This window comes from Capricornis sumatraensis, chromosome 3, assembly GCF_032405125.1.
Source record: "Capricornis sumatraensis isolate serow.1 chromosome 3, serow.2, whole genome shotgun sequence".
NCBI classification, from domain to species: Eukaryota; Metazoa; Chordata; class Mammalia; order Artiodactyla; family Bovidae; genus Capricornis; species Capricornis sumatraensis.
Genome location: NC_091071.1, coordinates 42080624 through 42098535, shown reverse-complemented (window position 1 = coordinate 42098535; position 17912 = coordinate 42080624). Strand labels below are relative to the sequence as shown.

Below are 17912 nucleotides of genomic sequence, written 5' to 3'. Positions count from 1 at the left end.
AACATTTATGATACAAAAAGCTACATAACTCAAAGTAAAAATTTAACCCATACATCTTTGTTCCTGTGTTTCTGAAACCTGGTATCCCAACAAGATTCAACACTGATGCACTTGAAAATGAAATGGTAATTTTAACCACTTTTTAAAATTACTGATTTAAGTAGAATTTACTCCAGCTACAGTACATCCTCTAAAATGTCTACTGGAAGAAAAAAAAAAAAAAAACACCTTTCCTTTCCTCTGACTTCCTCCCACCAAGCTCAGTGCGTCCCCAGTCTTCACCCAGGAACCTGAATGGCATCAAACCCCTCACTGACCTCTGCTTACTCTAGGAATGGAGGACTCAGGAAAAGAAAAAAACTAAAACGGAGTGGCTCTATCGGAATCCCTATGGTCCAGTGGTTAGGACTTCCCGCCTCCACTGCAAGAGTCCTTGTTCAATCCCTGGAAGGTGATCTAACATCCCACAAGCTGCACAGCACACCCTAAAATAAATTAACAAAATAAAGTGACCAAATTGTGGATTCCCAATGGGGACAGGAATGAAAACTGGTCTCAAAGAGTGAAGAAAATCTTAGTACAATGATATGTGACCTGTAAAGGATCATAGTACATAAACTGATATGCTGGGTATCTGTGTTATCAAAATTTCATGGAGGGGACAACCAATAGCAACAACAAAAACATTCATGGCGGGGAGATGGATGAATTAGGGAAAGGGTCTAAAAACGGCTCTTTTGGGAGGGAAAAATGACAAAAGTTATGAAATACTAGTTTATAATGACTAAATTGCAAAAGATTTAATGGCCTGATCATACCAAGCATTGGTAAGGGTATGTTCGCTTTATTAAACGGGTAAACTGATACACTTCATCAAAAATTAGGGAGGAAAAAGAAAAAAACCTTGCAAGAATAAACGTGCAGATCCTACGAGCAAGCAATTCTTCTCTTAAAAATATACCCTAGGTTAACTGTTGTACACGTGCACCAAGATATTCAAGAACATTTATAACACTATTCATAATAAAAAAGACAAACAAAAACAAAAAACCCACTAGAATCAACCCAGCTGTCTGTGAATATAGAATGGATAGCTCAGGGAACTATGAAATGCGGAATGAAACCAAACCATACCCAGAATTATGTAAAGGAACATAGCACTGAAGGAAAAATAAAGTTACTAAGATTACCTACACTATAAATCCATTTGCAAGTTCAAAAGCAAGAACAAACATCATGTCCAAGAAATCATAAAATATATAATAAACACGTTAAAGAAAACAATACAGTACAAAATGTAGAAGAGGGGGGATGGTAGACACACAGACACAGAACGGTCCTGGCCACATCCTCGCTCCCAGCCAGAGAGTGGTGGAATAACATCTGTTTTATCATTCTGCATCATAACTTACACACATTACATTATTCTTGTTAGTGCAGTATTTGGCTCTTCACAGTAGGGAACGATTAACATCAAATAAAACTTACATCCAACTCAAAAAAGAGGTCCCTTTCTTTACTTGCAATCTCATAATCTGCTCGGAGGGCCAAGTCGTGGATTTTGGTACATTCTCCTAAGTCCATGCGCTGTGAAAGAGAAACAAAATTTACACACAAACATCTAACTATTTGGAGGAAGCACATGACCTGGTGATAACTGTCATCAAAATCAACAATGCTTTTTTGAATGCTGACTATGTATGATAAGAAAATTAAGAAACGATGTGGCCAAAAAGTCTTATTTTCCTTTTTCTACCATGATTACATGACACTCAGAAAAGGTGCACTTCAGTGTAATGATCTCTATCTCCTATGGGACCAGAGATTACTAGACTATCTTACATTACTTAGCTTTCACCATTATTATTATCTCATGAGTGTAGAAATGTCTATTCAGTAAAGAGCAGCATGGGGGAAGGGGTGGCAAGAAGGCCAGGAAACAAGAGTATCACTGACAGCAACAAGTTTCCATGCATTCCTTCTGACCACTAAAGTCTAAATCACAGAGATAAGAAGAGGAAAGCAGACAGAAATCAGGTTTTGGGGTGCTACCACATAACCTAACACCTGATGTTAGGTAGCTCTTTGCATATCAAAGGAAATCAAATCCAACTGGCTGACTCAGAGCCCACGAATCCACTCTGTTAACCTGGCACAGGACTCTGGACACACACCTGGGGACACAGACTGGACCACTCACTCATCCCACGTGAAAGACAAAAGGCTCTTTCACCAAAACAAATTATTTGGGTTACCAGTAAGACCAGCCTGATGTGCTACTGCACATTGTGAGCACAGACAGAACAATTAGACAGCAGCGTGCATTTCTTACCTAAGTCCTAAGTAAAGGACCCTGTACAGGGACCCCCTCCACTCCTGTCTGTGGTCATCTCAACAGCAACAGGGACGTTCGGATGCTGAGGGTCAGGTTAACAAGTCAGAAAGCGCCAATTAACAAACCCCAATAGCCCGGTGAGGAGATGCCTCGGGAGCCCACGCTGCTGGACACAAGCACAACTGCCTAACAAGGGAACAAAGAGCAGCAGAGTCCAGAAATCCTTCAGCTCAAACTACAAGTGTGTTCAAAACGAGGTTAACAAAATCCTCCATGGATTACAAACTCCTTAATAGTCTGGGACAGAATCCAGCTCTTCAGCCCTCGTCTCAGAAGGTGCAGCCATCCTTATGACAAAATGTCCTACCGCATCACCAGTGACAGAGCCAAGAGTGGGCTGCCTAGGGTGGAGTTTATATTCATTTTGACCAAATGGTAAATGCAAAAGCTCTGTTCTCCTTCATTACGCTTACTATGAGGTCATGTGCAGCTTCTGTATGTTGGTTATATGGGGAATCCAGAGGACACACAAGTTCTAAAAGCCAAAGCTGCAACTAGAATTGCTGTCATTGTAAAGCTGGCAAATTCTGCTTCATTCACTCTTTTAAATACCAAACATAATCCTTAAAAAGTACACAGCTTCTGAACTAAGCCCATGGGCCACAACTACTGAGCCGCTGTTCTAGAGCCCGAGAGCTGCAACTACTGAAGCCCATGCTCCACAAGAGAAGCCACCGCAATGAGAAGACACCGAATGAGCAGACCGCTTGCTACAACTAGAGAGAATTCCATGCAGCAACGAAGAACCAGCACAGCCAAAGATAGTAAGTGAATAAATGTATTTAAAAAAACATACTTTACATATATATACACAGCTTCTGGATTTCCCTAGTGGTCCAGTGGTTAACACTCCATACTTTCAAAGCAGCGGGTGCGGGTTTGATCTCTATTCAAGGAACTATGATCCCACATGCTGCATAGCCAAAAAAAAAACACACGAAGGTAACTAAGTGCTATAGCTGAAAAACGAGAGACAGCTCTTAGAAATTCTTTAAATGCTAACAACCATTCTATTGCTCAAAGAAAAACTACTTCCAGATGAAGCAAGCAACAAAACCACTAAGTACTAAAAATCTTAAGTGCAAATCAACTTCCATTCTAAAAACTTCAACTGTCAAGAAAGTTTCAATATTAGGGAACCACACACGAAGCAAAATTGACCAACACCTTCCTTCAGATGGGAGCGCTCAAGCGGCCACTGCCGAAGCAGGAGAAAGACAGGCCTGGGACTCCGTGTGTCTCTGAAGGTCGCTCTGCAACTCTGCCAAGGAGGCAGAAGTACTAGCCAACTCCTCTGGCACTCAAACACCCAGCAGAACCGAAATACCTCACTCATTTACTTCTTCCAAAATACTGCAAGTGGCTGTCAAATGCAGCATGCCAGGTCTTTTCTTTTCTTTTCTAATCGCACAAACATCTGTGTTCTCTACCCTCCAGAGGTCTCACACAGCAGCAGCGAAGAGCAATAAAGGCTCTTCAGAAAACTTTCGGAAAACCAAAGTTCTTCCACAGAGACAAGTTACACTGCCTTCCCTCCAGCTATCCCTCTGGTCTTACTATCAATAGACCATTTTCCCATTCCATTCCTCTGCTGCCTCACCTCTACTGACAGGAGAGGGCCTGGAGCAGCCCTTAGCATGCTGAAGGTTCTAACCACTGCCCTGTGGCTTATACTCAGTCCATCTCCATGGAGCACAGCAGACTCTAACCCTGCCACCCAGGAGCCCACAGCCATAAGGCTCCATCTTTACATTCTCCACCCAAATTTCCGGCCCTCATCTCAACTGACTTCAGCAGCCCCAACACTATTCACTGCACCTTTTCATGAAAACAGGTCTCCTGAGCTCTCTTCTCGGTTTGAGTTGCCTGTCCAACGGGGACGGCAGTGACACTGCTCAGTCCCTGGCCTCTCATCAAAGCTCCACAGTCTCTGCCTCCTCCCCCCGACCCACACCAATCCAGATACACTCCTGCTTCCCTTGGCTCCACCAGCCACCTGGAGCACTACTCCCCTAAAGGTGCACCTGTGTGTTTTCTCAGCATTGAGGTCTCTGCTCCAGTATCCTGAGAGGCCTTTCCATATCGCCCTATCCAAAACAGTCCAGAACCTACTCGCTATTTACTGTCTGTCTTGTTTCTCCATTAGATGAGAGTAAACATTTTTTGTACCACATCCCCAGTGCCTGACAGAGTACTTGTCCAGGGAATACCTGGCAAATTAACCTATACCTAATACACGGAGAAGGCAATGGCACCCCACTCCAGAACTCTTGCCTGGAAAATCCCATGGACGGAGGAGTCTGGTAGGCTGCAGTCCATGGAGTCACTAAGGGTCAGACATGACTGAGCGACTTCACTTTCCCTTTTCACTTTCATACACTGGAGAAGGAAATGGCAACCCACTCCAGTGTTCTTGCCTGGAGAATCTCAGGGACAGGGGAGCTTGGTGGGCTGCCATCTATGGGGTCACACAGAGTCAGACACGACTGAAGTGACAGCAGCAGCAATACACTAAACATCTGTTGCCGGGAGCCAGTGTGAGGAATCCCGCCCGTGACAAGGTCATGAGGAAGGAAGCTGACATACGCAAGGCGTGCTCAGACTTCAGGGACCCCTCTGGAAATTCCTAAGCATGTACCCCAACAAAAATCTGCCGGCTTTTGTGCTCTGCTTTTCTGCTTTTCTGGTATTCTCTGGGAAAAAGTCAATTCAGGGTTTTAGTCTTCTGCATTTGAAAGGGATGTTTCAGTTAAACCCCTCTGATAGCTCTCTAGCCTGCCTAACAGGTTCCCCAGACCTCTTACAGCTTGTGAATTGCTTACAGCCCCCCAACCGCGGGAGGCACAAAGCTTAAAAGCATCTTAAAGATACAGAGCCTTTTCTAAAGAGTTAAAAATTATATTGGTAGAGGGTTTTCACTGTTGACTCAAGGACTGCTGCCAGACCTCCTTATTCTTTATCTTTTAGGCACCTGGAAGGATGTTAATGTAAGCAGGATGTAGAAAAAGATACATAGTAGTTTTGATGTTAGCAACACTAGACTTTTGAGTTAATTGCTTCTCTTTTGCTGTAAATCACTGCACTCCCTCTACTTGTTATAAGTTGCTGTATCCTTGCTGTCTAAGAATGTAACTTTCTTTAGTGCTTTCCGAGAGTGGCACCAGACCTTGGGAAGATCAACACAAATAAGTCTTGTGGTTGACAAACCCTTATCAGAAAAAAGGCTGTAAAATGTTAATTGGCCCTTTTGGTTGGAAGATGATGTAAATTACCTAAGACTTGTGTATACAATTAGGTATACAGAGAGAAAAGCCTGGTTTTGATAAGAGTCTGGACTGCTAACGCTGCATAACTTTGTGTTACCCATTGATCTCCATGTTTTATCAAAAGTATAAAAGGCCTTCTGAACAATAAAGGACGGGACCAGATTTTCGGACCAGATTCTCAGACCAGATTCTCAGACCAGTTTCTCGGACTGGTCTCGGCCTGGTTTCTCGGAAATCTGGCTCCCCCCGTGTCTCTCTCTCTCTCTCATTTTCTCTCCCTTTTCTTCCCTCTGCTCTTTACTTTAATTTCAGGCTGAATTTCCATCTGGGGCGCGGAGGCTCTCCAGGTCTACTTATTTGCCCTGGTTATTAAGATCCGCGCGAAAGGGAGCTTAAGGCGAGGCACCCTTAGATATTCAAGCGGGCACCGGTGGCCCAACGTAGATGGTGCAAATTCCTTGTCTGGAATTTTATTGGTCTTCCGCGTAAACCAAGCTATTCAGCCTTCTTCCTCCACTTAATCTTCCTACTACACTATAGTTTCTTAATCTAATCTTATATTAATAAATAAACAAGTCTTTCCACGCCAACGCCGTCCACCCTTCGAATTCCCTGGATCCACCGGGGCTGGACTCCGGCAAGTGGCGCCCGGAACAGGCTATTCGAAGGTAGGTTCCTCGGAGCAAAAGCTCCCCCCGGAGCACTCTCTATTGCTCCCCCCGGAGCACTCTCTGTTGCTCCCCCCGGAGCACTCTCTGTTGCTCCCCCCCGGAGTGACTTAATCACTCCCCCCGGAGTACTTTCGGGTACTCCCCCAGTGTTGAGTGTTCGGGACGGCTAGGACCCCACTCAGGGTGCCGCGGACCCCCCTGTAGGATAGACAGGGTGACGAGGAGTGGGAAGTGTTCAAGGGTTTAAGAGAAACCTGGTGCTCTAGAGGTTGAAAGAAACCTGCTATCTTAGGGTTGAAAACAAAACCCCCCTTGGCTAAGGTAAAACCTTTTTGTCAAGGCAGACTTTTCTATAACTCTTAATTTTCTGACACGGGTAACAATGACTCAAAACAAGGACACCTCTTTATACAGGTAATTTTGTAACTGTTAAACAAAAGACAAATTAAAGATAAAAAGGCTAGTGTTACAAGAGCAATGTCCTTGGTTTCCATAAAACGGACTTTAGATACTTGGGTGAAGCTAGGAAAACAGCTAAAAACTTACTATACTTTGCATGGGCCTGTAAATGCTTTTGCTCTGTAAAATATGATTACAAATGTTCTGGACCCCTGTCACGAGGCTGTTAGATAGCCTATGGGAGAGGCTATAGCGGTAAATGGTAGTGGGTCTCCACCTTCTACGCAGATCATATTTTCTGCCATTGGCAAACAAAAGGAGACAGACTGTACTCTTCCTCCCGAGGAAGGAGGGTGCTTACAGGACGCAGCGGCCGAGCGCCCTGGAGAGCCCCCTCCCCCTCTACACAAACCAAACCTTTAAAAAAGGTATCTTATTTAAGGCGACCACTGCAACCTCTGCTTGCGCCTCCCCAGGGCTTAAAAACTCCCCACTTTATATCCAAAGCCTCCCAGAACATTGCTTAAGTTTCAAAAGGATACTTAAAATATTTTTGAGCAAAAGAACTTTTAAAACAGAGCTTGCTCCTTGCATAAAATCCCCTCAGGAGGGGCCTCACCCAAAATAAATAAATAAATAAATAAATAAATAAAAAGGGAAGAAAAACAGAAAAAAGAAAGAAAAATATTCGTAATAAAAAGGATTTTACAAATGCAAAATGTTTCTCTTGAGGCCAAATAGAACATTTTTTGCCAAAATGTTCTGCTAAACAGAGACAACAAGCCGTACCAAACAACCCCAGGTAGCTCAGGCCTAGACCTCAGTTCCACCACCTCAATAATATTAACTCCCGACTCAGATTCCAATGGGAGTGGCTAGTCGCCTGCTAGAGGACATTGTAAGACTTGTGCTGGGGCATAGCTTGCTTTCTTTTCAAAGAATTTCGGTAGTGTCTTGTGTAGTAAATTCTGATTATACTGGAAAAATTGAAGTTTTGATCTCGCCACCTGCTAAAACTGTGCAATTAATAAAAATAAAAAAAATAGCACAGCTTTTGCTTTTACTTTAACCAGAAAAAAAAAAAAAAAAAAAAAAGCCCCAGAGGATCTAGATCTAGCCTTTTGGGTGCAAAATATTGCAGCTTCTAGGCCTTTAAAAGATTTTTAAATTCAAGGATATAAAATGTCATGGCTCTTAGACAATAGACAAGACGTTTCTTACATTGCTGAGAGACTAGTCCACCTCCTGGCCAACACATACTACTAAAAAGGAGTTGGTGGGATTAGAAAAAGCGGTATGCAGGGTGGAAATGCTGTAAAAAAAAGAGGTGAGAGACAGTTTAAAACCTTGGTGAGTAGTGAGCTCCCCGTTGCTGGAAGTATTCAAGCAAAGATTAAATGGTTACTTGTCATCTAAAAGGCTATAGACCAGATTTGGGTTATAAAAAGATCATTGGAAAAGCTTATAAAGATATTGTGTAGCACCTCTTTTCTTGCTTCTTATATTTAGGTCTGCCAAAAGTTTTTAAACTGATAATGTCCGTTTAAAGCTACTGAGAGATTGTTTACTAACTTTAAATGATTTCCAGAAATTATTAGGTGATATTAATTGGATATGCCCACATTTAAAACTGACTTCTGTAGATTTAAAGCCTTTTGTTTGATTGCTTAAAAAAACAATCCTAATCCCAGTTCTAAGAAAAGGTTGACTAGTGAGACAGAGTTGGCTTTTGTTAAAGTAAATGAGGCTTTAAATGATCAGTTAATTAAGATTAATATTACCAAAAGAGGAGATGAAATTATTCTTGCCACAAAATAAATACCTACAGGATGCTTGTGACAAGAAGGCCCATTGGTTCCATCTACCAATAACCCCAAGAAAAATAGTTTTATCTTATCCCAACTTGGGGGCACAATTAATTTTAAAAAGAAAAAAAAAAAGTGTGGATTTTTGGATAAGAGGTAGCAAATATAATAATTCCATTCAATAAGGATCAACTGCAATTCTTTTACAAAAATAGTGATGATTTGGCAAGTTGCTCTGATAGATTTCAGGAGTCAAATTTTGTTTTATTTACCCTCAAGCCCCCATAATAGTTAAAATTGCAAAAATTTTAGATTGGCAATTTGAGGATACCTGTGGAACTTTCCAACCTTATGTTGTTCCCTCGCTCCCCCTTACCCTGTGGGGGAGGGACGTGCTATCTCAAATGGGAGTGTTACTTTTTAGCCCTGATGATAAAGTGACCTCTCAGATGTTGCAGATGGGCTATGATCCATCAAAAGGATTGGGTGGAACAATGGCCTCTGCCTAAAGAAAAATTACTGACATATTAATTAAAAAGATTAATTCAAGTATACTGATTTATTAAATTGTTTAATAAAGAGCCATCAAAAATTGTAATTCCATATAACAGAAAACAACTTGATGCTTTTCAAATGTTTGATGATGATTGGCAGATTGCTATAAAAAATTATTGTGGTCAAATCTTGCATCATTTACCCTCACATGCTTTGTTAATTCAAAAATTAAAAAAGGAAAATTTAAGTATAGTTTTCCCCCATCAGATTTTACAATATGTTCTCTCTGTAATAAATTAAATGCTGATTTGTCTGAAACAGTAAAATAAAAAGCCATTAGTAAAGTGAAAAGATCTCCTCCAGATGACAAAAAGATCCCGACCCAAAATTAACTGCCGGTCGAGGAAGTGTTTATATTTTTTCCACAGGGCTCAGATTCGTCAATTTGGATCCCAGACAGACTGATTCGACACAAAAGAAAAAGGGAATTTCTCTGCCGCCACCGCCGCGGAAAACAGCCGCGCACCAAAAGCTGCGGGCGGGGCCAGCCTGACTGACAAAACCCAGTGCACCGCACTCGCAGCCCCGTAACAGCTCCCGCCAGCAGGAGAGGCAAAATTAACATCAAGATCCGGGCGGGACTAACAGCTGCTGCAGCACAAACTCCAACCAGAAAATGACTCTATTTACTCTATTTTGGCTTGTCTATCCTCTCCTTATGTTTTTCTTTTCACCAATGATTCCAAAAAACTTAACGTACCTAATGTATTGACTTGTGAACCATGGATGCTTTCATCTTGTTTAACTCCTCAAAATAATGTCTGCTCTTTTGTGGTTTTAAAGATGTCCTGTAACTGTAACAACTTATTGATATGATAAGTATGTTCTTGCTGTGTTACAACAATTGTATGGCAGCAATCATTGACTCAACAAGTGTAAATGCCCAATATGTTAAAAAATCAAGTTTTAGGTGTTTTGGAACAGCTCAGATATTAGTTTAGACTTAGGGAAACTTCATAATCAGATTCAGACCTTGAAACACTCCCGATTAGATTTTACCACTGCAGGAGAAGCCAATGACTTTTTCCACACTTTCTCAAATTTCATTTCTGGAAAGACTATTCTGTCTACTGTTTATAATCTTGCTCCTTGTAATCATTCTTCCCTGTATTGTCTAGATTCTTCGGCAGAATATTCGGAATCTCGCGACCGAACTGCACCTGATTTAAAAAATAAATAATTAATTAATTAAATTAAAAAGGGTGAGATGCCGGGAGCCAGTGTGAGGAATCCCGCCCGTGACAAGGTCATGAGGAAGGAAGCTGACATACGCAAGGCGTGCTCAGACTTCAGGGACCCCTCTGGAAATTCCTAAGCATGTACCCCAACAAAAATCTGCCGGCTTTTGTGCTCTGCTTTTCTGCTTTTCTGGTATTCTCTGGGAAAAAGTCAATTCAGGGTTTTAGTCTTCTGCATTTGAAAGGGATGTTTCAGTTAAACCCCTCTGATAGCTCTCTAGCCTGCCTAACAGGTTCCCCAGACCTCTTACAGCTTGTGAATTGCTTACAGCCCCCCAACCGCGGGAGGCACAAAGCTTAAAAGCATCTTAAAGATACAGAGCCTTTTCTAAAGAGTTAAAAATTATATTGGTAGAGGGTTTTCACTGTTGACTCAAGGACTGCTGCCAGACCTCCTTATTCTTTATCTTTTAGGCACCTGGAAGGATGTTAATGTAAGCAGGATGTAGAAAAAGATACATAGTAGTTTTGATGTTAGCAACACTAGACTTTTGAGTTAATTGCTTCTCTTTTGCTGTAAATCACTGCACTCCCTCTACTTGTTATAAGTTGCTGTATCCTTGCTGTCTAAGAATGTAACTTTCTTTAGTGCTTTCCGAGAGTGGCACCAGACCTTGGGAAGATCAACACAAATAAGTCTTGTGGTTGACAAACCCTTATCAGAAAAAAGGCTGTAAAATGTTAATTGGCCCTTTTGGTTGGAAGATGATGTAAATTACCTAAGACTTGTGTATACAATTAGGTATACAGAGAGAAAAGCCTGGTTTTGATAAGAGTCTGGACTGCTAACGCTGCATAACTTTGTGTTACCCATTGATCTCCATGTTTTATCAAAAGTATAAAAGGCCTTCTGAACAATAAAGGACGGGACCAGATTTTCGGACCAGATTCTCAGACCAGATTCTCAGACCAGTTTCTCGGACTGGTCTCGGCCTGGTTTCTCGGAAATCTGGCTCCCCCCGTGTCTCTCTCTCTCTCTCATTTTCTCTCCCTTTTCTTCCCTCTGCTCTTTACTTTAATTTCAGGCTGAATTTCCATCTGGGGCGCGGAGGCTCTCCAGGTCTACTTATTTGCCCTGGTTATTAAGATCCGCGCGAAAGGGAGCTTAAGGCGAGGCACCCTTAGATATTCAAGCGGGCACCGGTGGCCCAACGTAGATGGTGCAAATTCCTTGTCTGGAATTTTATTGGTCTTCCGCGTAAACCAAGCTATTCAGCCTTCTTCCTCCACTTAATCTTCCTACTACACTATAGTTTCTTAATCTAATCTTATATTAATAAATAAACAAGTCTTTCCACGCCAACGCCGTCCACCCTTCGAATTCCCTGGATCCACCGGGGCTGGACCCCGGCAATCTGTAGGAAATGCCCTCCCTCATCAGCATTCCAAAAAATATGGCTGAAATGTTTCACTCTGGTGCATGTCCCTCTACTTCCTCTGACTTCTTCCACTAAGACCTACCAACAACTGCAGCTTAGGACGCTGCCTACTCCAAGTTAGGCTGCCTACTATGACCAGTGGAAGGCAGCAGTCTACAGTGATGGCACCCCCATGATCCAGAGCACTCAGCAGTCATAACCAGTCAACTGCAGGCAAGACCTCAGCTAACAGAGGCGTGAGGCTTTGCAGCCATTTCCTATTTGCTGTCAGAAGGTCCAGCCTCAGAAGACTTAATACACCAGCTAGCTCAGTGTTCCAGAAACTCCTCCCTGAAGTGGTAATGACAAAAGCACTAATCAATCCTAAAAAAAAGTGTTCCCAGCACATGCATATTGGACCCTTAAAATGAGGAGACAATTTTTACATTACATGAGGGGGATGTGACATCTTAAAATGGTAATGGTGTTTATGGGACTCATTTTCTGTAAGTGGCTGAATCATGGTAGATAATCTGACACTCTTTAGTCTTCTTAAATACTATTTAACATTGGAATAAATAATACTAACATTTGAATAAATGTTCACTCTGCAAAACTAGCATTTACCTGTTTGGTTCATCTGAAATGAACTTAAAATTGTAGAGTTCTATACTTATCAGGTCATGTACTGAATTCTCGAAAGGGTGGTGTAACACAAAACTGCAAAGTAATATTAATCCACATATTTCAAAAACCTACAATCTGGGAAAACCACATCCTGTTACCAGATCAAAAAACTAGTATGTGTTTAACCTGAAAACAAACCAACCCATAATCTTACAGAGCTACAAGCTAACCTGAAATACTCTTTTAGCTAAAGCCAAAGGAGACTAGTAATACTTAACTTATGAATATCTCAGTATAAGTAACTCTCCCAAAACCTGAAAACCTTACCAACAGAACTTTATAGAAGTGAAATAACATTATGTAAAATGTCACCAAACTAACAGAACTTATCATTTAAAGGACAGTAGGTAATTTCTGCTTAGTAAAGGAAAACACAATTCAACCTGAACCACCCCACTGCCTGCAGAGCACCCATGTCTGAGTATCCTAGGGCATCCCCCCAAATGCACCTACCGTCCCAGCCAGAATGTCGTGGGGGCAGCAGTCCAGCAGGTGACTCTTGCAGACACGATCATCTGTAAACTTGACCCTCTGTCTGGTTTCGTCTCCTGAAATTCATGTGTGGTTTTAAATAAGACAATATTATCACATTAAGCACAAAAGCATATCTGGTACAATTCACCTGGATGATCTGCAGACTACCAAATACTCTGAAAAGCTGACCTAGACGGTTTTTTTTTTTTTTACAACTGGAACAAAACACAGATGATTTTTGATGCTATGTATATCATGAAGAATGAGATCTGACTCCGTCATTGTGCCAAAGAGATCAAAGAGTCAGAAGTAAAATGTTGAGCACCAAAAGGCCATTAGCCCCACACATACATGTGGGCCATGAGATACCAAAACCCATGCTAATCAGAGGGCCATGAATCACCACGTATGACTTAAAAGCTGGTAGTTTCCAACAAAAGCTTCTTACTAATCATTTTGCTATAGACAAATGTATAGGCAATATTTTGCCCAGAATTATATGAAGAAAGCTTTCCCTTTCTGTTACTGACTGATAAATAAGCTAGACTTAGTCTACCTCTCCCCCTTTAACCCCCACCCTTTAAAAAAAGGAGTTGGCACCTGGGAGTCACTTTTAACAAGACAATACCAAGGGAAAAAAAGCAAAAAAGGAACCAGGTTAGTCAATACACACTGTGAGTTCCAACAATACTGTACCCATCTGCATTCTTCAAGACCTCAGCTGCAGAATTTTATGCCCGCTGTTGAAAAGTTTTAAAGGAAAAGTTTTCTTGCCCAACCTGCAGTAAGGAAGTCAGGGGAATGATACATAAAAGTAAAGGCAAAGTGGAATGTGACAGATTTTAAAGCTAATCTGTGTATATGACACAGAGCTGTGTAAAACTAAAGGAGGAATATATTTCAGGATTTGCAAGCATCCAGGATTAATGTAGTGTCTTTTTATTGAAAATGTTTTCTTTCTAAACTACACTTTTAAAGTTACTTGTGAAAAAAAGCAAACACTTTTTTGTTATAACAGCTTAAAAATTGGTTGTGACTCACGGCTCGATGAACATGAGGCTTTTCTGCAACTCCCTTGCAGATTGATGTAGGCAGGCAAAGATACACTGAACCTTTATAAATAAAATAGAGGGGCCACAATTGTTCAGTTTGTATGAAATAAAAATATGGGAAGCAATTCAAAAGCAACTCAATATACAAAGAAAGCTAAAAAGCACTTATTCACCTATGAAATAAAGTGCAATGAATCTGCACAGCCCTGCGAATGTGCCAGTGTGAACTTACAACTTCATTACTTCGGTAGAAAAGAAAACACAAACCACAGCAGGTACATAGTTTGCAAAGATCCAACCGCTTTCTCCTGAGACAACCATCATGATATTGCGTTCCTCCCTACAGCACAACCTACCTAACGACTGCCAAGCGCAGGCTAAACAGAAGCTCTCCAAGTGTGGCTGGGGAAAGGGGGGGCTGGAAAAGCACGCGGCAGGAACCCACGTTAGAAAAACTCAATTTACGGCTCCCCTTACAATGGTACAGAACAACAACGGCAGGGTTTCCAGGCCCATCCGGCTCCCTCGGGTGGAGGAGCTCCGCCAGCCCGCTGCCAGCGACCTGAGCCCACGCTGGCTGCAGCCCTTCGCCGACTCCCGGTTCGAGGAGAGGCGAGGGCCGCCGGAGGGCGGAGAAATCGCAGCAAGGTCAACCGGGAGGGGGCTGGCGCCCCACCGACAGCACGGGCTCCGAGGGAGGAGCCCGCCGGGGACCCACGCCGCCAGGGAAGGCTCAGACAAAGGCCCGGCGCCCGCGGTCGGCGCGCGGGGGAGGGGAGGGTGCCCGCGCAGGCGCAGACGGTCGCGGCCCCCGCCTCAGGCCGCCCGGCGGCCTCGCTTCGCTCCCGCCCCAGCCCTCGCCTGGCCGGCCGCCCCGACTCACCGTCCCGGGCCGTGCCCATGAGCTGGTCCAGCAGGGCCCGCATCTGCGCCTGGGCGGACATGGTGGCCGGCGGGAGCGGCAGGGGTGGCCGCGACGGCTTCTCTCAAGTGACGGCAGCGGCAGCGGCGACAGCGACGAAAGCTGGTCCTGTCGGTCTCGAGCCCGCTTGGCTCCTTCTCCACGCGTGGAACGCCGGGAGGAAGTGCGTCGGCGCCGGCACGTGGCCTGCTGGGAAATGTGGTCTGAAGGCGGGCCTGACGTTCCGTTGCGCAAATTACGCAAGCAAACTGCTCAGGGGGCGGGGCTAATTCCCTCCCTGATTTTACTCTGGAGCCTAAAACTTCCAAGCTCCACCTAGGCGAAACTGCAATAAAGGAAAATAAATCCCGTGTTTTCTTGCTAGTCGTGAACCTGTAAATATCATTTAGCTACTTTCAGACTATTTTTTTACACCTGTGAAAATGGTGCCTGACAACTGACTTTTGTGAAAGTTAAATTGAGCGTGGAATTAGTTAGGTTCTGTGACTACTACACAGTGGCCTGGCCACTTCCAAGACTGACAATGAACCTCTGACACATGCGTACAGCAGACAGTAGGGAACCGTAACGCCTACCACTGGAACTGTCCATGTCTCCAGACGTGTATTGGAACATCTTGTCCACGCTTGTCCTGATTGCAGTGTCCCCACACCCGAAGGCCTGCAGGAGGCCTGACTGACTGACACGGGATCCTGAACAGCGTTGCCTTATATCAAGAAATCCATTTTACTGTAAAGAAAGTCAAGTATTTATTTCTGTATAGTAAGTCACTTCAAACCATTAACAGTGTAAAGCAAAATGGATTCATTATTTCTCATTTTTCTGCGGTGCTTAGGCAGGGATTAGCCAGCCCTGGGCTCCTTACTGTGGGTGGTTTGGCTGGGTTCACAAAATTGCTTGTGTGAAACTAAGCAAAGATCCAAGAAGGTTGCACTGACATGCCCAGCCTCTCTGTGGTGCTCCATGCTGCTTCTATCTCTATATGTGAGATCATAACATTCTGAAGTCTAGCCCATGTTGCTGTGGCAGCTGGTTGCCCCCAGGGAAGGAGTGGAAGCTGTCGGTCCTCTTAAGGCTCAGACCCCGAGAACTCTCCTTCTACCATTATCTGTTGGTCAAAGCAAGTCAAAAGGCCAATGCAGATTCAAGAAGAGGGAAAAACATGCTATTTTTTTTTTTTTTAGCTGCACTGGGTCTTGGTTGCTGTATGCCAGCTTTCTCTAGTTTTGGAGAGCAGAGACCACTCTCTAATTGTGATCTGTGGGCTTCTCATTGTGGTGGCTTCTCTTGCTGCAGAGCACTGGCTCTAGGGTGCTTGGGCTTCAGAGGCTGCAGCTCTGGAGCATGAGCTCAGTAGTAGCAGTGCACAAATTGTCCTGCAGAATGTGGAATCGTCCCAGATCAGGTATTGAACCCTTGTCCACTTCATTGGCAGGTGATTCTTAACCACTGGACCGCTAGGGAAGTCCCAGATGCTACCTTCTGATGTGAGGACCAGCTTGTGTGTATAAAGATGGGATTTTTCAGTAGTCATATTTGAAGCCTCTGACTGCAGTCCCCAATACCTAAGTCATCCAAGGCTTTGGAATCAACGGTGGGAAGCCGTACCAACATCTCACCACTGCTCTCAGTAGCCACATCGTGGAATTTGCACTTCTTGCCCCACCGAGAGGCTTCCCTTGTCATTGAGGCCTGACATGACCATGCATGCGCAAATCAGCAGCACAGAGGAGTTATATTCTAGGTGATGAAACTTAAACTTGGACCAACTGGAGGTATAATTTGGTAGACAAATTTGTGACTTTTCCCATAACACTTCCAGCACCCATTGACTACCTAGAGCCCAGGAACAGTCCTCTGGGAAAGCAAGGTGCCCAGCGTAACACCACAAAGGGGCAATGGTCTGACACTGAGTTGGGGCAGTGACGCCTACTCATTTGTGCTCTGCTCCTTCCACGCCTCACTGCTTTCCTCCCGTTCCTAATTCCCTGGGAATGAGGCCCTTAATAAAACAGTACCAAAGCGTTGCTGTCAAGCTCTGCTTTCTGGGGAACTAAAGCCGAAACGGCACTAAATCTAGGTCTGCGCTAAAGGCATGTGTGAAGGATGCCATTCAGAAAGAAAATTATCTCAAAAGACAGTCTGAGACATATGAAAAAATGGTGAGCAAAAAGGAAAAAAAATGGTGAACATGTAAAAATGGAAACAAAAGCATGTATATACTATATACTGACCTACTCACACACTTCAGAGCAGTTCTGAAGTTCAGAGCTTACTGTCTTCAGGGTTACTGTTTTCAGTAAATCCTAAGTAAGACTGAACTCACTGCTGTCTTATTGTGTGTATCTGTGTTGCTGTTTTTTTTTAATTCAACATCGCCCAGAACTTCACTTCACTATCTGCAGTTTCTTTCTGTCCCTTCCTGCTCTAATAAGTGGGATTTTATGCAGCATTAAGATATTAATAAATCTTAGTTTAAAATTCTCCCTCAAAGAATGCATCAGGCCTACCTAGTTTATACTGGCGAAAAATCTGGTTTTCAACTCAACTTTTTTCTTCACGCTTTCAAGTCCTTTTAATTAGGTGCTCTAAGAAGCGGTCAGAACAGTAGGCAGGGTAGAGAAGCTGGTGCTTCTTAAGCGCCTTCCAGCAACCAGTCAGTCTTCATCCTCTGGCAGCTGGATCTTGCTGGGGTCGTGGAAGCAGTTGGATTCCATGATGGGGAGGCCATTGGCCTCTGGGTATTTCACAAGCCTCTCAGCTTCCCGGCAGGCCCATTACTGCATCCTGTAGTCAGGCAGATAAACCACATTCAACCCAACTTTTTAAAGGAACAGATTATTCCAATCCACAAACCTCTCCAAAAAATATAAAAAGGTCACTGCCCAATTCTTTCTGTGAGGCCAATAGAATACTGATAACAAAACTAGACAAGGATAGTAAAATGAAGTGTGGTATAATCCAACCTCCCTCATTAACATAGAGGCAAACCTTGTACACAGTATCACCAAGTGAAATCTAGCAGCATGTATAAGGGTAATAGACCATGAACAAATTGGTTTAATCTAGGAATACAAGGATCAGTTATCT

General features: G+C 43.3%; 1 protein-coding gene across 2 annotated transcripts in view; it reads right to left on the bottom strand.

Moving 5' to 3' along the window:
- The window catches only part of LUC7L (LUC7 like), a 36337-nt gene extending 21398 nt beyond the window's left edge, over window positions 1-14939 (bottom strand). Inside the window, exons 1-4 of one of the 2 annotated variants that reach the window (XM_068967299.1) lie at window positions 14784-14939; window positions 13890-13960; window positions 12828-12922; window positions 1489-1587 (exon numbers count right to left, since the gene is read on the bottom strand). In XM_068967299.1, the coding sequence (XP_068823400.1) occupies window positions 1489-1584 (96 nt within the window). In that variant the 5' untranslated portion in view covers window positions 1585-1587; window positions 12828-12922; window positions 13890-13960; window positions 14784-14939. The remainder of the gene's footprint in view (window positions 1-1488; window positions 1588-12827; window positions 12923-13889; window positions 13961-14783) is intronic. The other variant, XM_068967298.1, reaches the window with a different exon arrangement.
- Between the last annotated feature and the right edge of the window lie 2973 nt (window positions 14940-17912).